This window comes from Delphinapterus leucas, unplaced genomic scaffold (assembly GCF_059928025.1).
Source record: "Delphinapterus leucas isolate spDelLeu-1000000601 "Yukka" unplaced genomic scaffold, BTC_Dleu_Yukka2 spDelLeu_asBTCV2_sq25, whole genome shotgun sequence".
NCBI classification, from domain to species: Eukaryota; Metazoa; Chordata; class Mammalia; order Artiodactyla; family Monodontidae; genus Delphinapterus; species Delphinapterus leucas.
The window spans coordinates 13,410,141-13,427,934 of record NW_028322234.1 but is presented as its reverse complement, the minus strand read 5'-3'; the positions used below and the strand labels follow the sequence as shown (position 1 = coordinate 13,427,934).

Here is a 17,794-nt window from a genome sequence, read left to right as displayed (position 1 = left end):
TAGAATCAGAGGTAGGGAGCCATAGCTTGGAGTCCTGGGGACGGAGCGGGGACATGCCAGGGAGGAGGGTGTGGTTTTCGGTAAAGGCCACTGCACCAGGTCCAGTCTGATGCCATCTGGAGCGACCTTGGCTTGGCTGTGAGGGGACCCTTGGTGATTGTTTGGAGGGTCTAGGCCTGAGCCTGACCCATGTTGGGGAAAGGTTTTCAGAGCCCGATGACCCTCCATCATACAGATGGAGGGGAGAGGCTAGCAGAGTGAGGGTGGCCAGGTCGGGGGAGCTGGACTCCTGACCACAGGAGGGTTAAAGGTGGGCTGCCCATGTGGCAGGAAGTTGGAGGGAGGGGAGTGAGTCCCTGAGGTAGCCTTGGGGAAGCAAGTGGGGGAGGGAGGGAGAGCTCTAGGGGCCTTAGGAGCAGGAAAGGGGGAGCAGAGCTGGGTGGAGGAGGGGGCTGGGGTCCTGGCCGTGACCCAAGGTCTCCAAGTCCCAGAGGTGCTGCCAGGTCCCCCTGCACAGGGCCCCCCTCCCTCAGCCTCGATGAGCGTGTGGATTCAGGGGCAGGTTGGTGAGGGTCGGGTGGGGGAACCGGGTGTCCTCCTACGGCACCACCTTCCCCCAAATCGAACCAGTCCTCTGAGAGCCAGTGAATTTTCTGTTCGCAGAGCCTGTGCATTCACACAGCCTTCCTTTTATAGCACCGCTCATCTCTCCCCACACACACTGCACACGGCTCCCCCCCGGGGGCGCACAACACATCTCGCAGGCGGGCCGTGGAGCGGAGCCAGCCCACTCCATGCCCAAGGACTCACAGCACCAGCCCCGTGGTGTGCAAAGTGCACATGCTGATGGTGGGACAGAGGGACCAGGCCAGAGAGGTTTGGGGCTGCGGGTGTGGTCACAGTACCAGAAGGCCGTGCCAGTTCTTGGCGACAACCTCCAGAGCTGGCTGAGGGCACCCCATCCAGGCTCCCTACTAGCCTAAGTCCATTCCATGGCCCCCAGAGTCTCCTCAAGTCAAGGGAAAGAAGGGTGGTCTTGGCTGTTCCTGGAGCGAGGGGGATGGATTATGCCTTGGTCCCCCAGAGTGTACATCTGGGTGTTTCGCAGCCCTGGGCAACTGTTAAGAGTGTGCAGAAGTCAGCCCTGGGTTCAAATTCTAGCCTGGCTAGAAGCCAGCTATAGGCAGGTCACTCAACCTGCCTGGACCCGAGTCCCCTGGCCTGTAGAATGAGGATGCTAACAGGGTCCTGAAAAGAGAACAGACCAAGTACAGGAGGAGCTACCTCAGCACGCTGCTTGGCATGCAGTAAGCGCTCAATAACAGCTTTTATTAATACCATGGGCTCAGAGGCAGGGAGGAGTGAGAAAGCAAGGGGAGGGCCTGGGAGGGGGGGTTGCAGGAGGGACCAGGGGGAGGTGGCAGGAGGGCCAATGAGGGGTGGAGGTGGTGACAGAGGGAGGGGCGCGCTGACCTGAACTGGGGCCTGGGCTGGGGGCGGGAGGGAGCCTGTCTGCCCTCTCCCCCTCATGGAAGGAGGCTCGCATCCTGGACACAGCAGCCATTGTCGCTCTTCAGTCACTGTCTCCGGAGCAGGCCCCGCAGGGCATATTGGTATGCAGCGTCCACCTCATGGGCCCAGGAGAGCCCGCAGGCCCGGAGCCCGAGGAGGGGCTCAACACTTAAGGGGGGCGGGCGGCGGGGGAGTGAGGATGGCCAGAGGACAGGGGAGGGAGGGGAAGGGACACGGGGGTCCCCGAACCCGGGAGCGGACATGACACTCATGCTCGGCGGCAGGGCAGTAGCAGAGCCACCTACACGCTGGGGGCGGAGGGGCGGGCGTCCTCTTCCCACCCAGGCTTTAGAGTCGGGGGCCAGCCGGGCCGGTGAGTTACGGAGAGAGGACAGGGCGGGATAAAGGCACGAAGTGGGGCTCCGGCCTGGCCAGGAGGGAAGATGGGAGGGGTGTGAGGGGGGAGGGGTTGGACTTCTCTTGACGCCCTCCCCCCTCGGGCTGCGGGCTCGGGGGCAGGATCCTGAGCGCGGTCCAGGCCCGGCGGCGCACCGTCGGATCGGCCCCGGGAGAGAGACCCCCGCGGAGGGCCGGCCGAGGGCGCCGCACCGCTCAGACCAGCGCGTAGTCGAACTGCCCGCGCTCGAGCGCCTCCTTGTGGTCTGTCCAGGACGAGGCGGGCATGCGGCTGTAGGGGTCGAGCAGGATACGCACGCAGCGAACCATCAGCAGCACCAGCACCACGAGCAGGCACAGCACGAAGGCGAAAACGGTGCGCTGCTCCGCGTCCAGGCCCGCTCCCACCGGGGGCCCCGTCGATGGCGGCAGCGGCTCGGGGGACAGCGTCCACGTCGCGCTCATGGCTCACATCGCCGCGCGCCCTGCGGAGGAGGGGGCCCGCCCGGGAGGCAGGGATGAAGCTGCGCCTTCCCGCGCCCCCGCGTCGTCCCCACCCGCCGCGCCCCCCCCACACCCTGCCGAGCCCCAGCCCCCGCCCGCGCCTTTGTCCCCTGGCTACGCCCATGCCTGGCCCGCGGGCACCCAACTCCGGGCGTGCGCGCAGGTGGGGACGCTAAGAGCAAGGAGAGAAAACCCCGACCCGGCCGGCCCGCGCACAACAGGTGCGAACGCGCGGCCCGGGCTGCGTGGTGGGGGGCGAGACCCGGTTCCCCCACCCCGCTCCCTTTGTTCTTGCGTCCTGGGGACCCCCCTCCCCCACCGCCACCGCCCCCGCCCCGCCGCGCCCCTCACCCTGGCCTCGACCGGGACCGGGACCAAGCGGCCGGCAGCCGCGCTCTCTTCCGGGACCCGCACCCGCTCCTGGTCTCTCCCCTGTGGCCGCGGCGGCGGCCCGGACTCTGCCCACCCCACCCGCCCCTGGAGCGGCGGAGACCGAGGCAGGCGAGCTCCGCGCCAGCCGGGCCGCCGCGGCTGTTCCCATGGCGACGGGGGCGGGGCCGCCGCGGGGGGCGGAGGCTGCGCAGGGAGCGGCGCTCGGGCCCGCGACCCCGCCCCGTCCTCCGGGAGAACCGGGCCCCGCCCAGAGGCGCCGGGGAGACCACCGGCCCCAAAGAACCATGAGCACCGAGGGCCTCGCCCTCCCACCCCCACAGGCACCCCCCCAAAGCCACCCAGCCCGACTCCAGCTCCCACAGCCCCATTCTCCTCTGCAACCGACCCCTCAGACTCCCTGTTTGGGGGATCCCAGTGCCCCCAAAACTCATACAGGCGCTTAAGGTCCTCCAGCCTCGGGGACCCCAACCCTCAAGCAACCCCAGCCAGGTCACTAAAAACCTCCGTAGCTTTTCCAGTCTCCTTCCTCCCCCCCCACCCCGCCCTGACAACATACTCAGGGTGGGCAGGGTCCCGTCCAGGCGAGTCCTCCCCCTCTTCTGTAGTTCCTTCAGTGACCATGACCGCCGCCCCATGACCACTGGGCTGCCCACCCCCAGTCCCAGCTCCCCTCACCCCAGTGACAGACACCTTGGACTACCCAGGTTGCTCTCCTGCACTTTGGTGTTTTATTATTTCCAAATCTCTGCGTATGTATAGGATAATAATAAGGGCACTGTTAAAAAAAAAAAAAAAAAAAAAAAAAGGCTGAAACGGCCTGGCTGATGCGGCCAGTGGGCCCAGGCCGCACCACTGGGTCCTGGGAGGGTACCCCTGGGCTGGGGGCCTCTGGGCACTGCCCGTAGCCTGGGTGCCCATGGCCCAAGCAGCCCCCATGGGGCAGAGGGGCGGTGCTGGGGCTGGCGTTGTGCACAGCAGCCCCTCCCTTCCCCGCCGCATCCCGCTAGCTCTGCAGCAGTCCTGGCACGGCGGGGGCACAGCTGACAGTCTTGTCCCCAGAGGTCTAGTTGCTGCAGGTGGACACCAGTCCCCCGTGTGTCTGCAGTGACGATCCAGCCCCGAGGCCCCACTCGTGGCTGCTGCGCTCAGAGGACCTGCTCTGTGCTGGAGGCAGAGATGTCCAAGAGCCGCCAGGCCGCATAGGGGTTGAGCTCGCCCTGGTCTCGGCAGAGAGCCCACACGCACAGCATTCGCAGTACCTTGTCCTGCAGAATCGGGGAAGGGTGGGGCTAAAGGCAGGGTGCGAGCCCGGCACCCACTCCAGGACGAGCGCAGGGCACGGAGAGAGACGCTGCCAGATCAGGGCACTGGGAGGGACCAGGGAGTGGTGCTGCGGGGTCTGGGGTCCAGAGCAGAGGCAGGGACGGAGGCTGTAACTCAGGACTTGGTCAAACTGGAGAGATCAGCTACCCTCCACCAGGCCCAGCTCAAGGGGCTGCCCTGCCACGCCGCCGCAAGCCCTGACTCTCAACTGGCCTCACTGCGTGTTCCCGCCCCATCCCCTCCCCCACTCACTCACCGGGTCACCCTCGACCACCTCGCCTTTGGGATTCTTGATCACCATCACCAGCTGGGCCTGGAAGGTGATGATCAGCACAGGGCCCTGCTCCATCATCTTGCCCATGGCCAACTGCAGGGGCACGACAGGGCAGGCAGGCCTGAGAATGGTCCCCAGCCCCTGCACTGCCGCTCCCCCCTCCAGGTGCAGACCCCTGCTTCAGCACCCCAGGGCTGCCACCTGCCACTGGCCCGTTTCTGGGCGGGCACTTCTCAATTGTGAGGAAGAATGTGAACCACCGAGGACCCACACAGGCTCCGCACACTGAGGCGGTGCAGGCGTGTAATGGCCTCTCGGAGCCGGCTGTCTCGCACACAGGTGTGGTGGGTGTGCCTTCAGCTCCCCACGGGGAGGAAATCGAGGGGATCGTGGCAGAGCAGCCCAGTGGGGGACCTGAGCGGTCCTGACAAAGCCTCCTCAGTTAAGGTGCAGGGATAGCCCTGGCTTCAGGGGCCTCAGGGGACCCTGGGTCTGGGCAACAGCACCCCCTGGGCCACCACTTGCCTGAGAATTCCCGACAGCAAGACTGTGGAAACCTTCCACTGAAAGGGACCCTGGAGGTCACTTAATCCAAGCACTGGAACTCCTCCAGGGAGGGGGAGCTCAACCCTCCCAGCTGAGCGCAATTCAGAGAAGCACCCCTGCCCACCCTGGGGTCCACCTGGGCCCCCGGAAGAGGCACTCACGTCGATGTTGTCGATGTCCAGGATGCGGGAGTGGAACTGGAGGCCCAGCGCCTTGGCCTGCTGGATCGGGTGGGCCAACTGGCTGTAGGTCTGCAACAAGAAGCCAGACACAACCGTATGGCCGGCCACCGTGCGAGCCAGGCCAAGGCACTGCATCGCAGGGGAGCCGGGGGCTGTTGCGGTGTCTCGGGAAGCTCCCTGAGGGCGAGCTCACCATGGGGTTTCAGGCTTTCAGCTCTTGTACCTTCCAGAAATGGCTCCCGGCTCCTGGGCGTGCGGCGCCAGGAGTGGCAGATGCCAGGAGCATGGGTCCAAGCAGGGAGGCCGGTGCCACCCGTTGGCTGGCTCGAATCACACACTGCCCTCTCATTATAAAGACAGCACCGTATCAACGTTATTGAAAGCGGTATTAATCAGTGAGTCTGGTTAATTCTCCGGGAACGCGATCTGGAATACACTCCCAGAGGTAAGTCGAGGCCTCTCTGGCTGACCCCGAACACTCCCATGTTCACCTCACTGTGAATCTTGGCCTGGAACCAAACGCTTTTTCTAGGATTCATCCTACCCCGCGGCTGCTCTGGGGTGAACTACCTGGGTCTACTGCCTTGTCACTGACCAGCCCCTGTGGGCGGGTCTCGGCCACTGGCAGCCTCTTCCTCTTACCAGGGCAGTGGTGCCCCAGATGACACCCTAACCCTCTTGTGCCTGCTCCCAGGCCTGGGACACAGCAGCCAGCAGCTTTATATCTCAACAAGCAACCATGACAGAAGACATTCCAACAGCATCCACTCTTTATGGAAGTAACTGATCCACCAAGTGAAAAAAAAAAAGCGCCAATCTTGTGTGGTTTCTTAAAGATGACACTTTCAAAACACCCCTGTGTGAGCGGCTGCAACTTCAGCTGCGTTTCCAGGGGCACCAGCAGCAGCTTGCTGGCAAAGATAACCAGCTACATCCTAATGGTCCCAAAGTAAAAAAAAAAAAACAAAATAACAACAAAAACCAAACCGCTCATAAATGCCCGCTGGATTAGTCACCGTGCAGGGGAGTATTTAACAAGGAAACCTGACATCTTCTCCTCTGCTTTTTCAAGTTGTTTGTGAGCTGGGTACAGAATAAAATCAGCCAAAAGAGACTCTGGATTGCTCAGTATCAAGAAGCTGGTGGGGGAGGGACGGGGGGAACAAATGCTGTGAAGACACAGGTCAGGGAGTGAGCAGGGTGGGGTGAGGTGGCCTGATGACGGGGATGGGGAGGCTGCCAGGAAGGGGCAGTGCCGACAGGATGCTCCCAAGGACGCCTGAGCTGCCGCCAAGCAGCCCAGGGTGGCCTGTGGCCCGGGGCCCAGAGCCCGGACTCCAGGAAGCAGCCGGGCCTCGTCAGGACACGCGGCTCTTCCCGGGTGGGAATCTATCAACGTCTGTTTGGATGTGTTTGAGGATCTTGCAATGGGAACAGCTAATGAATACATCCAGCGCTGCATGTGCTGGAGCGCTGCCCTTGTGTCCCCAAAGCATCCTCACGACCCCCATGAGATGAGCCCGATGATGTAACTCCGGCCCAGGGAAGGGAGGCTGTGGGGCCTCAAACCCCACTTGCCCGCCAGCACCCACGACCCCCGTGCACTGAGGGAACATCGAATGCACCCTCCGAGTTATCCGCCGTCCCTTTCTGCCCACCCCCTGACCCCTGGGCCCCCAGCCTGTAGCCACCCCCACCCCTGACATCTCAGCCCTTCTCGGACTGAGCCACCCAAGCAGATCTCCCCTGAACTGTGATTTCTTCTGAGGCCTAAATAGGGGGGGAAAGCAAGCAAGCACTTACAGCTTCATAGCACCAGTCTTTGAGAATGTCGAGCTCTCCAGAAATCATGGCCTAAAAAGGGAACAGCAAAAAAAAAAAAAAAAAGTGTGAGAATGAGAGTGGGCTTTTGAGGCAGGTAAACTCTGGAGAATACTCTCCAGTTAGAACCTTTCCTCTGCAGACCCCCGGCCCCAGCCTCCGGGTCCTAGTCTGGGGAAGGGAGACTGGGCCAGGCTGCAGCAGTGGGAGCAGAGCCCCCGCAAGTGACAACGGGGCAGCCCAGGCTGGGTCCCAACGGCCTGCTGGAAGGAAAAGGAAGGTGGCAGCGTTTGGGGCTCTTGCCCTGGCTGGGAAACCGACCCAAGGAGGCCAGGCAGGGCATTCTACCTCCCCTGGGGACAAAGAAGCCTTAGGCAGCCAGGTCCACGCGGCACGGGGCAGAGGGGAAGTGCAGGGGAGGGTTCCCAGGGTGCAATGAGAGAAGCTTCCACAGGAACCCAGAGACAGGGCTGGATCTGGTGAGGGAGAGGGTGGGTTTTGGGGGGAGTGGGGTGGTGAGATGCTGGTGGGAAACCACAGGGAATCTGGGGGCTGAGATAATCTCAGCCCAGAAGATTCTGCCCGTGCTTGGGCTGCTGCTTTGGGGAAATGCTACACTTTCACCTCCTCCCAACCCCGCCAAGTGTCGTGAGGGATCTGGGAACTCGGAGGCGGGAGAGGGGGCCAGGCAGACGCGGTGCGGGAGGAAGGGATGGACATTCTCACGGGGCTGGATGGGCTGCCTGCGGTCCCACTAAGGCCGTGCCAACAGCCCCTGGCTTGGCTGGGCTGCAGGATGCCTAGGCTCTAGCCCCAGCTTGGGGCGGGGGGGGCCTCGAGGAGGGTGGCCTTGAGCAAGTCGCCTCCTCCTTGTTTATGTGCCAAAAGGAGAGGTGAGAAGACCAGAAGATGAGCTTCAGGGCTCCCAGAGAGGAAAGGCCCCTGGGCTGCTGTGCTGGTCCCGCCTCCCTGCCCTGAGTCATGCGCTGCCCCCGCACCCTTGAAGCAGCAGCCGGCTTCTCCCAACTCCTGAAAGGCCCCTGGCCTCTGGGAGACAAACACCTGGCCCCTGGCAGCTTCAAGGGAACAACTTCAGGAAGACAGCTCGAGGGAAACAAGCCACGGGGCTCCAGGCTCCAGTGGGTGAGAAACTCAGTCCCTGGGGCAGACACACCCTGTGGGCGATGTAAGAATGGTCAGGGCACCGGCCCAGGGACCAGCGGGGGCTGCAGGAGACCACAGCGGCCTGGCTTTCTTGAGCTGCTTGACTAACAAGGGCTGGGCGTGTGGGGTGCTCAGGCCTCTGTCAACACTGGAGCCACCTCTCCGCTCAGAAGCCCTGTCCACAGCCAAGCGGCCCCGCCAGAACTCTCCACAGGGCCGCGGCCCTGCCAGCCGCACACCCACCTCCAGGACGTTGGGGATGATGTCGTTCTCACACTGCTGCAGAAAGCGGTCCTTGTCGAAGGCGGGGTCCACCCGCAGGATCTCCGTGAGCACCTCCGACATCTCCGTCTTCGAGAACAGGCCCCCTGGGGCAGCCGAGCCAGGAGTGGGGTGAGGGTCTGGGACCCCCTCCCACCGCCGGCTCGGGCTGTGCGGGGACGGTCCTGGGGCAGCCCACTCACCCAGCAAGTCTGTGACCTTGTCTGTCAGCAGGCGGGACGCCCGGATGAAAGCGTTGTCGCTTTCGTCATACTTCATCTTCATCTCGAAGAACCCTGTCGGGGGTGGCGGATGGGGTCATGGGCCCCTTCCGGAGAGACACACCCACTCCATCGCAGCCCCCTCCGAGCCTGCTGGCCGACCCTGGGAGGCTGCAGAGACCCCTCCGCCAGGGGCTGAGGGGAGCCGAGTGAACGCCGGGCACCACCCCTCCTGGCTGCGGCTTTCGCTACTGAGGGAACACAGGCCTCTGGACATCCTCACCTGAGGGGGGCCAGGGCTCCCTGTCAGCGCCTGGGAAGCCACGTGCCCCAGACTGAGCAGAGAGCTCTGGGCCTTGAGCTGGCTCCTGGCCCGTGAGGGGGTGTTTCGAGGCCAAGTTCACATGGAGGGGTGGCTGGCGCGTGCACCTGGCTGCCTCACAACGACACTGGCTCCTGCCAAGGTGGTGGCCCAGCCCTGACGGCGGTAGCCCGCCGCCCGAGAGGTACTGGGCGCTTCCCCTCAGGCCGCCTCAGGCCTGCGCTCCGCTGCTCACTCGCTGGGCAACCCTGTGGGAGTGACTGGTCCTCTCTGACCCCGGCCTCCTCCTCTGTCTTGTGCCCGGCCCTTGGGGAGCACTTGGTAAGTGTCCGTCACCGGCCTGCCGTCAGGCAATTCTCTGAGATGGGAACACTCACGATTAAACACCACGTTGTTGTCCCTGAAGTCCTTCCACTGCTGATACCACTTGGAGTCCTTGTGCAGCACGACTCCCAGGGCCTCCCTGGGGAAGATCGGGGAAGCCAGTGAGCGCAGCCCGGGAGCCGCTCCGCTCACGGCAAGAGGGGGCAGCAGGACGGTGTGATGACCCCGGCCTCTTGCCTTCTCTTTCCCCCTTCCTGCCACCCTACCCTTCCCCTCCCGGTTCTCTCAGGGTGCCTGGGAACCTCGAGCAGAAAGAAACCCCACAAACTGACTTGGGTAGGAACCCTCTGTGGGTCCTGGGAAACGGACAGCAGTGCAGGTGCTGCAAAGGGAGGTGGTGAGAGGTGGCCCCTTGGCAGGTCTGGTACCTACTCATTGGCCTCAAACACTTTCTCTTCCTTGAATTTCTCTCCCGAGAACTCTTTCCTTTTCCTGAGCCGCTCGGGCCGCCTGTAGGGCCCGGTCTGCCCCAGGACACTCTCGTCGATCTCCTTCTTGACGGACTCCACACCCTGCAGAGCACAGCCGGCCATGTGGGAGCTGGGGCTCCCCAACACCCCAGACCAGCAGCTGTGGACCCACCCCGGGGCCATGCCTCCCAGGTCTCAAGGTCATGTGACTCGCAGGTGCAGGGCAAGGACACGCCCAAGCCTCGGGGGGAGGCAGAGGGGAGACCCCAGCTCTGACTTCTGCCCCCACCTGCCCCCCGCCAAGAGCTGCCCCCAGATGACCCTCACATTCTGAGGCCGATTCCACACTCTCGCTGGAAACATTCCTTCACATGGACCAGAAACCGGACAGGCGTCCTTAGAGGCTGCCTCTGCCCCACCACCTCCATCCGAGCTGACCCAGCCTCTGGATCCCACCTCCGCAAACCTCTGGAGCCCATTTCCCTCCTGGCTCCATCACCCAAGGCACTCTCCGGCCTCCTCTGAGCTGCTGCCGGAATCCTCACTGGGAGGCTGTGCTTTCAGGATGAACCTAAACTCCCCCGCACAGCCTCCAGGACCCTCTGATGTCCCTGCAGCCACTCTGGCCACACCTAGCTGCGTGGGGCACCCCGAGCCGGTGATGCCCGCTCTCCTGGCCCGGCGCCTTCCCCAAGCGTTCCTCTGTCATGTGTTACTTGGAACTGCCTGCCCCTTCCCTGTCCCTATTCCTGTCCCAGGATCCTTTGAGAGCAAGAACTCGGACCTTCTCTCCTGAGGCCCCATGGCCAGTAGAGGGCCCAGCGTGTGGTAAGTGATATTTACGGAATGAATTCAGGACCTCAAGTGACCCAGAGCCCGACAGTCTCTGGGTTCTGGATGTGAGCTAAGGGTGTCAGCAGCTGACATTGGGTTATGTGTAGCTCCCTAGGGGCTGTGACTTGCCCGAGGCTGCTCAGCCAGGAGGGGCTGAGGCATGGTGTGCCCTGCAGCCCTCGGTGAGGTCTCTCGGGGCTGAGCCCAGAGAGCCCGCGGGCACAAGCCCCAGCCCAGCTCACCTGGGAGAGGGCTTTGAAGGCGGCGGTCCTGCCAAGCTTCTCCCCACCTTTGGACACAGACTCAGCCGACTGCTTGGCGGTCTTGGCTGCTTCTTCCACACCCTCCTTGATTTTCCGGCCAAGGTCACTTTTACTGACTTCGTCAAGACTCTACTGAGACAGAGAAGAGGGAGGTGTTGGCGTGGCACCCGGTGGGGGCCTGCAGGAGCTCCCCCCGAGCTAACAGCAGACCCGGCCTCCAGAGGGCGGGAGCAGGTGTCCTGAGCCCATCTGGCTCACGGAGCCAAGACTGGGGTGCACATGCCCCAGAAGGCTGCCTACGATTTCTGGGGTGCTGGACCCTAGGGCTCCGGCCTGGAACACGCAGGAAGGACAGCACAGGAGCAGCAGCCCCGGGGTCAGGACACAAAGGGGAAGTAGGTGTGTCCAGCACGCTGGGCTGGCCTCGAGGTAAAGCCCTGCCCCTCTCTCCAGCCCAAGAGAAGCAACAAAAAGAAAGTCTCCCAGGCCCTCTAGGAGTCTCACCCCCACCTCCACCCTCTCGGGGTGGGGGGTGGGGCGTGCAGGGTCCCAGCTTCCTTCTAGCCTAAGGCAGGAAGAAAAGCATCCTCCTTTCAACCTCCTGTTCTTGCTTGTAGTTCAGAGGCTTCTAACCTAAGTGGTGACTCGCAGGCCTGTGGGTTAGTCTGAGGTCTCCCTCCTTCCCAAAGGCATCCTGCACTTTGATTCCGGAAGCCTCCCGACCAGGCAGCCTCCCCTGCCTGCTCACCCCCGGCTGCCCCCAGCATTGCTCCCTGACTCCTCCGCCAGAGGTGAGGAACAGATGGGCTCCGGAGGCCCTAAGGGGCCTTGGGGGTCCGGAGGCCATTACCTCCTTCACGGTGCCGGTGATCTCCCCCAGCTTCTTCCTGATCACCTCGCCCGTCCGCATGGTTTCTGATTCAATGGTTCTCTAGGGTAAAGGATGTTGTATCTTTGTGTTGCGACACACAGTCTAAAGAAGCGTTTTCTCAGAAGTCCCTTCCTTCCTCCCCAGACACACCCCGTTCTTCCACCCCCTCAGCTTGTCCACCCGGCCCCTCCCGGCCCCCCAGGGTCCCTGGCTGTAGGCTGGGACAGGGACCCTCCTGAGCACAGGGCCCCAGGCCCCGCATCTGCCTCTGGGCAGCAGGGGGTGATCTTGCCCATATGCTCACCAGTGATATATTGGGGGCGGGGCGGGGCATTCTCAGCGTCATCCTGCCCGGCTCTGCCCCCTCCCCATCACCCGGCCCCAAGCTCGGCCTGCGCTGCCCCCAGACGACACCTCGGCTCACTCCTCTTCCTTAATGAAAAGGAAGGGCGATCTCCTGCAGGGTCGGATCCCTCACAGGTAGTTACATACAAGTGAGTGACTTGGGGAGACTCAGGGGTACAGGTGTCACCCATGGCCTGGGAGGGGCGCCAACAGAACAAAACCCCCGAGGGGCCTGGGGCAAATGCCCACAACCCCAGGCTCAGCTGCCCACAGGTGAGATGGGGGTGCCGCCGGGCAGAGCCCTCAAGGGCAGAGAAATAAAGGGCGCCAAGCCCATCCGCTGGCGGGCGCCTGGCAGCTGCTCCATGAGAGACGGCGGCAGTGATTAATATAATAATTACACCAGCCCCGCAACTCACTTTCTACCCATTTCAGTGAGCAGCGTATCTCAAACCTAGTGCCCGAGGGGCCCGTGGAGATGCAGATCCTGATGCAGCAGGTCGAGAGGGCTCTGAAACCCCATCAGTGCTGCTGGGCCGTGTGCAGAGAAGGCTGCAGTCTCACGGCTGAACTGGAGGGCCGGGGGCCTGCTCCTGTCCCCTCACTCCCCGGCCGCCCCAGCACTGCACTGGGAGGGAACTCCTGGCTCTGAGAGCAAGTGTGACTGCCCAGGGAGACTCAGAGCAAAGGGGACTCACGTATTTCCTCCTGGCTTCCTGGAGCGCATCGGACTCTTCCAGCTTCCGGGCCTCGTCTCGGAACTTTTTTATACTTTCTTTCATTTCTTTGTTTTTGGCTAATTCTTGTTTGATATTATCTAGCAAGCCGGAGAGAAAGCCTTTCCTGTTTCCAGAAGAATAGGATCTGGACTAGAAAGAATGTAAAAGGAACGAAGAATTTTTCATTTTCTCCTTTCCGTTGATATAGGTTTAACAATGAATACAAGCCACACGGCGTGGCCAAAAATAAATAAATAAATAAAAAATTAAAAATAAATAAAAACAATATTTGTGAATTCCCTGGCAGTCCAGTGGTTAGGACTCCGCGCTTTCACTGCCGAGGGCCTGGGTTCAATCCCTGGCTGGGGCACTAGGATCCTGCGGGCTGCTCGGTGCGGACAAAAACAACAACGAAAACAAAACAAAGCAAAACAAAAGGCAAAAAAACCCCACAATGAATAGTTATCTCTTTTAGAAGAGATAACAGACAAAGTAAAAAGCCACCAGGCGGTAAACTGTGGGACAAGATATTCAGCAAGAAAAAGAAATGAGTTGGGCTTCCCTGGTGGTGCAGTGGTTGGGAGTCCGCCTGCCGATGCCCCGGTCCGGGAAGATCCCACATGCCGCGGAGCGGCTGGGCCCGTGAGCCATGGCCGCTGAGCCTGCGCGTCCGGAGCCTGTGCTCCGCAGCGGGAGAGGCCACAACAGTGAGAGGCCCACGTACCGCAAAAAAAAAAAAGAAAGAAAAAGAAATGAGTTATCAAGCCATGAAAAAAATACAGGAGTCACATGACATGTTATGTCAATTACATCGCAATAAAACAAGATGCGGAGGAACCTTAAGGGCATATCACTAAAGGAGAGAGGCCAATCTGCAAAGGCCACAGGCTGTAGGATTCCAACTCTAAGATCCTGGAAAAGGTGAAACTATGAAGACAAGGAAAAGGCCGGTGGTTGCCAGGGGTTGGAGGAGGGGAGGGAGAGTGGACAGACAGAGCACAGAGGATTTTCACCGCAATGAAACTACTCTGTAACCATACTGTTAACGGTAGATACGTTATACATTTGTTCAAACCCATAAAATGTACAACACAGAGAGTGAACCCAATGTCAACCACAGACTAAAGTCAACAATAATGTGTCAATACTGGCTCATCAGTTTTAACAAATGTACCGCCCTAACTGCAAGATGTACAACCGGAGGAAAACTGCGTGCCCGGTGGGAGGAGAGGGGGACAGGAGGTTGATGGGCAGGCCCTGTACTTTCCACTCAATATCCCTGTAAAACTAAAACTGCTCAAAAAAATAAAGTCTATTAAAAAACAAAAGAAAATGCCAGGCCCCTTCTCTCTCTGGGGTGAGAGAAACAGGCACAGCTTGGAATCCTCATGGGGCCTCACACACGCCCACCCAAGGAAAAGGCCAACACCCAAAGGGACCCTCGTCCCAGGACTAGAGTTGAAAGGACTCTGTGGCCCCTTATCCCAAAAGAGCCGGCCCAGGCACTACTCCAGGGGCTTCTGGGCCCAGGGTAACTTCTTCCTTTGGGGCCACACCCGAGTCCCCAGCTGGGCTTTACATGTCACCCAAGGGCCTGGGGACTGGCACAAACCTCCCTCTCTTGGCCCACAGGATCACAGTCTCTGAGAGCCCGAGCTCAGCGTCCCCCCTCCAATCCCCACAGGAAAACCCAACCGAACACACCCAGAGGCCAGAAGACAGCCTGAGGCCCTGCTCCAGGCACTGCCCTGCCCGAGACGCAGGCTTCGGGGTCAGACACAGCCGGCTGTAGATGCCTGCTTCGCCCCCCACCCCGTGTAACTACGTGCAGGCTCGGGAAAGAGAAAGCTTAGAGACTGACTGTGAGCCAGTAAGTCACAGGGAAATAGCCGCACGTGCTCAGCTGCTCCCACCACTCCTGCCGGTGTGTGGGGTCCGCTGCAGCGGCTGGGGGTTCACCCTACCAGTTTCAGGGGCGACTGCTTACCCGGTCCCTGTCCAGCCCCAGGGAGAGCAGCAGCAAGTCTGGGTGCTGCCCCACAGGTGCGGTGGCCCAGCCTGGCAACAGCAGGCTGCTGTCTGGTCCAGATGTGCCCTGACCAGCCTTGCTCCAGGGGAAGTCCAAGTTCTAAGACTGTCAGGGACTGCGCCAGCTCGAGGCAGCCCCACCGCTCACTCCAGGGCTGCAAACTGGGGGTGAGGGCGGGGCTGGACAACTAAGGGGAAGCGCCAAAGGGCATGTCCCAAGCCCACAACAGCCCCAGGACAGGATCTGGGAGATAAAGCATGCTGAGGCTAGAGGGCTGAGATGAGACTCAGAAGGGAAGGGAGGGTGTGGGCTGCCTGAGCATGTGGATTTGGAGACTGTGAGATTTCAGGCTTTCTTCCCCATGGTGGTAAGGAACCAACAGAAACGTGGTTGAAGAGAAATGACAGGGAGGGCAAAAAAGCTCTAGAAAATGCTCTCTGTGAGGAACAACATAAAGAGGAAGGGAGATATGGCCTGGGGAAACCCAGCTCCAGGAGATGGATGGGTGACTCTGCTCAAATGCCCAGAGGGCTGTCACCCAGCAGAGGGCACAGCCTTGCTTAGTGAAGGACCCACATGTGGGAGCCACCGGGAGGTGGATTTCAGCTCAGTTAGAGGAATGCCCTTCTAGCCATCAGAGCTGAGACACGCTACTTTGTGTGAGGCAGGAGCCCTACCCCTAACAGTGTCGAGCACTTCCCGGGATACCAAGAGGACCAGGCCCACTGGGCTCTGTAACTCCGGAAGACCTTGGATGTGGAATGCCTGCCAATCAGACACCCCCAGCAGTGTGGACAGCATCCTGCAGCCCTCTCTCCTGTCAACTAGGTCTGATTTTCACACCTCCCCCTCCTGCCGGCTTGCTTGTATCCTGAGTCACTCACCAGGGTCAGCTCTCCACTCGGCCGGGGCATCTGATAGGTACCATGGGGTAGTGGCACTAGGTTGTGGCTGGAGAGAAAATGGACTCCACCTCCAAGGCATCTCTAATTGAGGGAGAAAAGAGAAAGATCCATTTAGACTAGAGGGTGATGAGGAAGTAGGCCACGCTAAAAGAGCAGGGGTTGTCTGAGACTCATTTGACGATTTTTATCACATATCTGCTCCATGCTAGATGCTTGACCATCTTCCCAAATTCTGAGAAGCCAGCGGAATCTGGTGGAAAGAGAAAACGCTCGATTTGCACCTCCGGGGCCCATATCTACCCTCCTGCCTCTGAACGTGGGGAAAACCGATGGGTCCTAGGAAATGCCAACCTATGGTGGAAGAAGGCTAAATATGCCAGTCTAGCTGAACACCTTAGTCTGAAAATGGGCAGGCTAAGACTCGATGCTGGTGGCAAGCAGTCTTCTCTCACCAGCCCACCCTACTTCTGCCAGCCTTGGAGGACCAGAGGCCTGGGCTTCAAGGGGTAAACACTGCTAACTTGTCCCAGGCACAACCCTGGAATAAAGCTACCATGTCCTGGTCCAGGGTTGAGATGTGAGCAGAGCAACTTAGGGGCGTCACCTGGGCAAAGATGCTGCTAACCTCATGTGCAGCACCTCTTTGGTAAGCATTTCTTCTCCTACCAAATGATGAACTTAAAGCTCCATGAGGGAAGCTCCATGCAGGTCCTGTTCAACGCTACACCTGAGCACCCAGCACGGAGCTAGGTACACTGATGTCAATGACCTGATAGAACCACTCTTCCATTTCCACATCCCCTGGGCCCTTCCTCTCCCCATTCCATGCTTCCTGTCTCCAGTCACTCTAAGCAACACCGTGAACTTACACAGATGCCACACTCTCCTATAGCTACTCAACAGTAACTCTTGGGAGTTTAACTAACTTGTTTTACTCCTCTGAATGCCTACACCCATTGATCCTGGAGCCACTGACTTCAGCAACAGCCTGAAATAGAAGTGGATGGTTGTCTCACTGAGAAGAAAAATCCCCCAGCAGGACCAAACCTGAGGGTGGTTCTCCTTGGGACGTGCCCAAATCCAAACACATGTACATTCAACCTTTAAAACCTGCCTCAAAAGACAAGCAAGCCCAGAAAAAAAAGCTCAGTCCTGAGTCATAAACACCTTCTTTCTCCTGACACTCAAATTCCTGGCAGATATTTTCCTTCCTCCAGAGTCTGGCTCTGGCGTCAGACTGACCTGAGCTTTGGACCAGGTCAGCCACCCCACTAAACTCTTGAGACCGTGCGCTGCTTGCTTAACAATTCTGAGTTCCCAGCTTCCTACCCTGTGAAACAGCGACAAACAGCTGCAACGTGAGTACTATTTTCTGAAGCCGCTTTACACGCCTTGACCCCCAGGGCATCTATGAGCCCAGGCTCTTAGCCAGGGCGACAACTACCTCCCACACTTTCAGAGGATTAAGAGAGGCGATGCAGGAAATGCTCCTGGTAGGGGGACGTGGCATATAAAGGTGAGCTGTGACTGTCACGGTTTTTTGCCTTTTCCTCGCTACTTTTTCTCCACTGAGCACCACGGACACCATTCACTCCTCGGTACACATGGGGTCAGCCAGGAAGTGAGGGGCGATCCGCTCCCGGCCCGGCACGCCCGGCCCCCGCCCTCCGGCCTTGCTTCGGGACCCACGTTCCGAGGCCTCGCTCCGGGGCCCCCGCCCCGGCCTCGGCTGACCCAGCGACCAAACTCCTAGCCTCTCGCCGAGCTCAGGGAAGAGCCGAAGGGGTCAAAGGCCTGGGGAGAACGAGGCCCTGGAGGTCACGGGTCCGGAGCTCCCTAAGCCCGCCCCCCGCCCCCCCGGCCCCGCACTCTGCTCACCCGCGGGCAGCGGCACCAGCATCCCCGCAACGCCGCCGCCGCCGCCGCCGCCATGCTGGAAGATCCCGTGTGACCTTCTCGGGGCGTCATCCGATGGCGTCATCCGCCGCGTCGGCCTAGTGCCGCCTGGGCCTGGGAAAAGCGAGACCTGCGGGTGGGGTTTGTGGGAGGGAAAGGCCTATCACTGGACAGGGCTCCCAAGGAGGGCGGCGCCATGGAGGGAAATCCACAATGGGG

General features: G+C 60.6%; 2 protein-coding genes across 4 annotated transcripts; both read right to left on the bottom strand.

Annotated features, from left to right (window-relative positions):
* Positions 1-99: 99 nt before the first annotated feature.
* On the bottom strand, positions 100-3,076 carry CTXN1 (cortexin 1). Its single transcript, XM_022557301.3, has 2 exons — positions 2,764-3,076; positions 100-2,393 (listed from the first exon to the last, which is right to left on the bottom strand). Exon 2 carries the CDS (start codon positions 2,371-2,373, stop codon positions 2,125-2,127), a length of 249 nt encoding a protein of 82 aa, XP_022413009.1. The 5' UTR covers positions 2,374-2,393; positions 2,764-3,076; the 3' UTR covers positions 100-2,124.
* Positions 3,077-3,510: 434 nt separating this feature from the next.
* On the bottom strand, positions 3,511-17,662 carry TIMM44 (translocase of inner mitochondrial membrane 44). Of its 3 annotated transcripts, none has more exons than XM_089905522.1 (13): positions 17,558-17,662; positions 15,659-15,760; positions 12,725-12,895; positions 11,661-11,741; positions 10,790-10,939; positions 9,676-9,815; positions 9,297-9,382; positions 8,580-8,672; positions 8,359-8,483; positions 6,934-6,984; positions 5,110-5,199; positions 4,385-4,495; positions 3,511-4,204 (listed from the first exon to the last, which is right to left on the bottom strand). In XM_089905522.1, the coding sequence occupies exons 1-13, from the start codon at positions 17,645-17,647 to the stop codon at positions 3,869-3,871; spliced, it is 1,626 nt and encodes a 541-aa protein (XP_089761648.1). In that variant the 5' UTR covers positions 17,648-17,662; the 3' UTR covers positions 3,511-3,868. The 3 variants fall into 3 exon arrangements, with proteins under 3 accessions (XP_089761648.1, XP_022413037.1, XP_089761649.1); XM_022557329.3 differs by having other exon boundaries at positions 3,511-4,070; positions 17,558-17,657; XM_089905523.1 differs by having other exon boundaries at positions 15,659-15,929; positions 17,558-17,578.
* Between the last annotated feature and the right edge of the window lie 132 nt (positions 17,663-17,794).

Bases quoted from the DNA above. Each gene is read 5' to 3' on its own strand.
- CTXN1 (XM_022557301.3), bottom strand. From the start codon at position 2,373: ATGAGCGCGACGTGGACGCTGTCCCCCGAGCCGCTGCCGCCATCGACG.
- TIMM44 (XM_089905522.1), bottom strand. From the start codon at position 17,647: ATGACGCCCCGAGAAGGTCACACGGGATCTTCCAGCATGGCGGCGGCG. The intron at 12,896-15,658 runs GTGAGTGACTCA...CATTCTTTCTAG, and splicing joins CGAGTGGAGAGCTGACCCTG to TCCAGATCCTATTCTTCTGG. The intron at 10,940-11,660 runs GTAATGGCCTCC...CTGTCTCAGTAG, and splicing joins TCACCGGCACCGTGAAGGAG to AGTCTTGACGAAGTCAGTAA.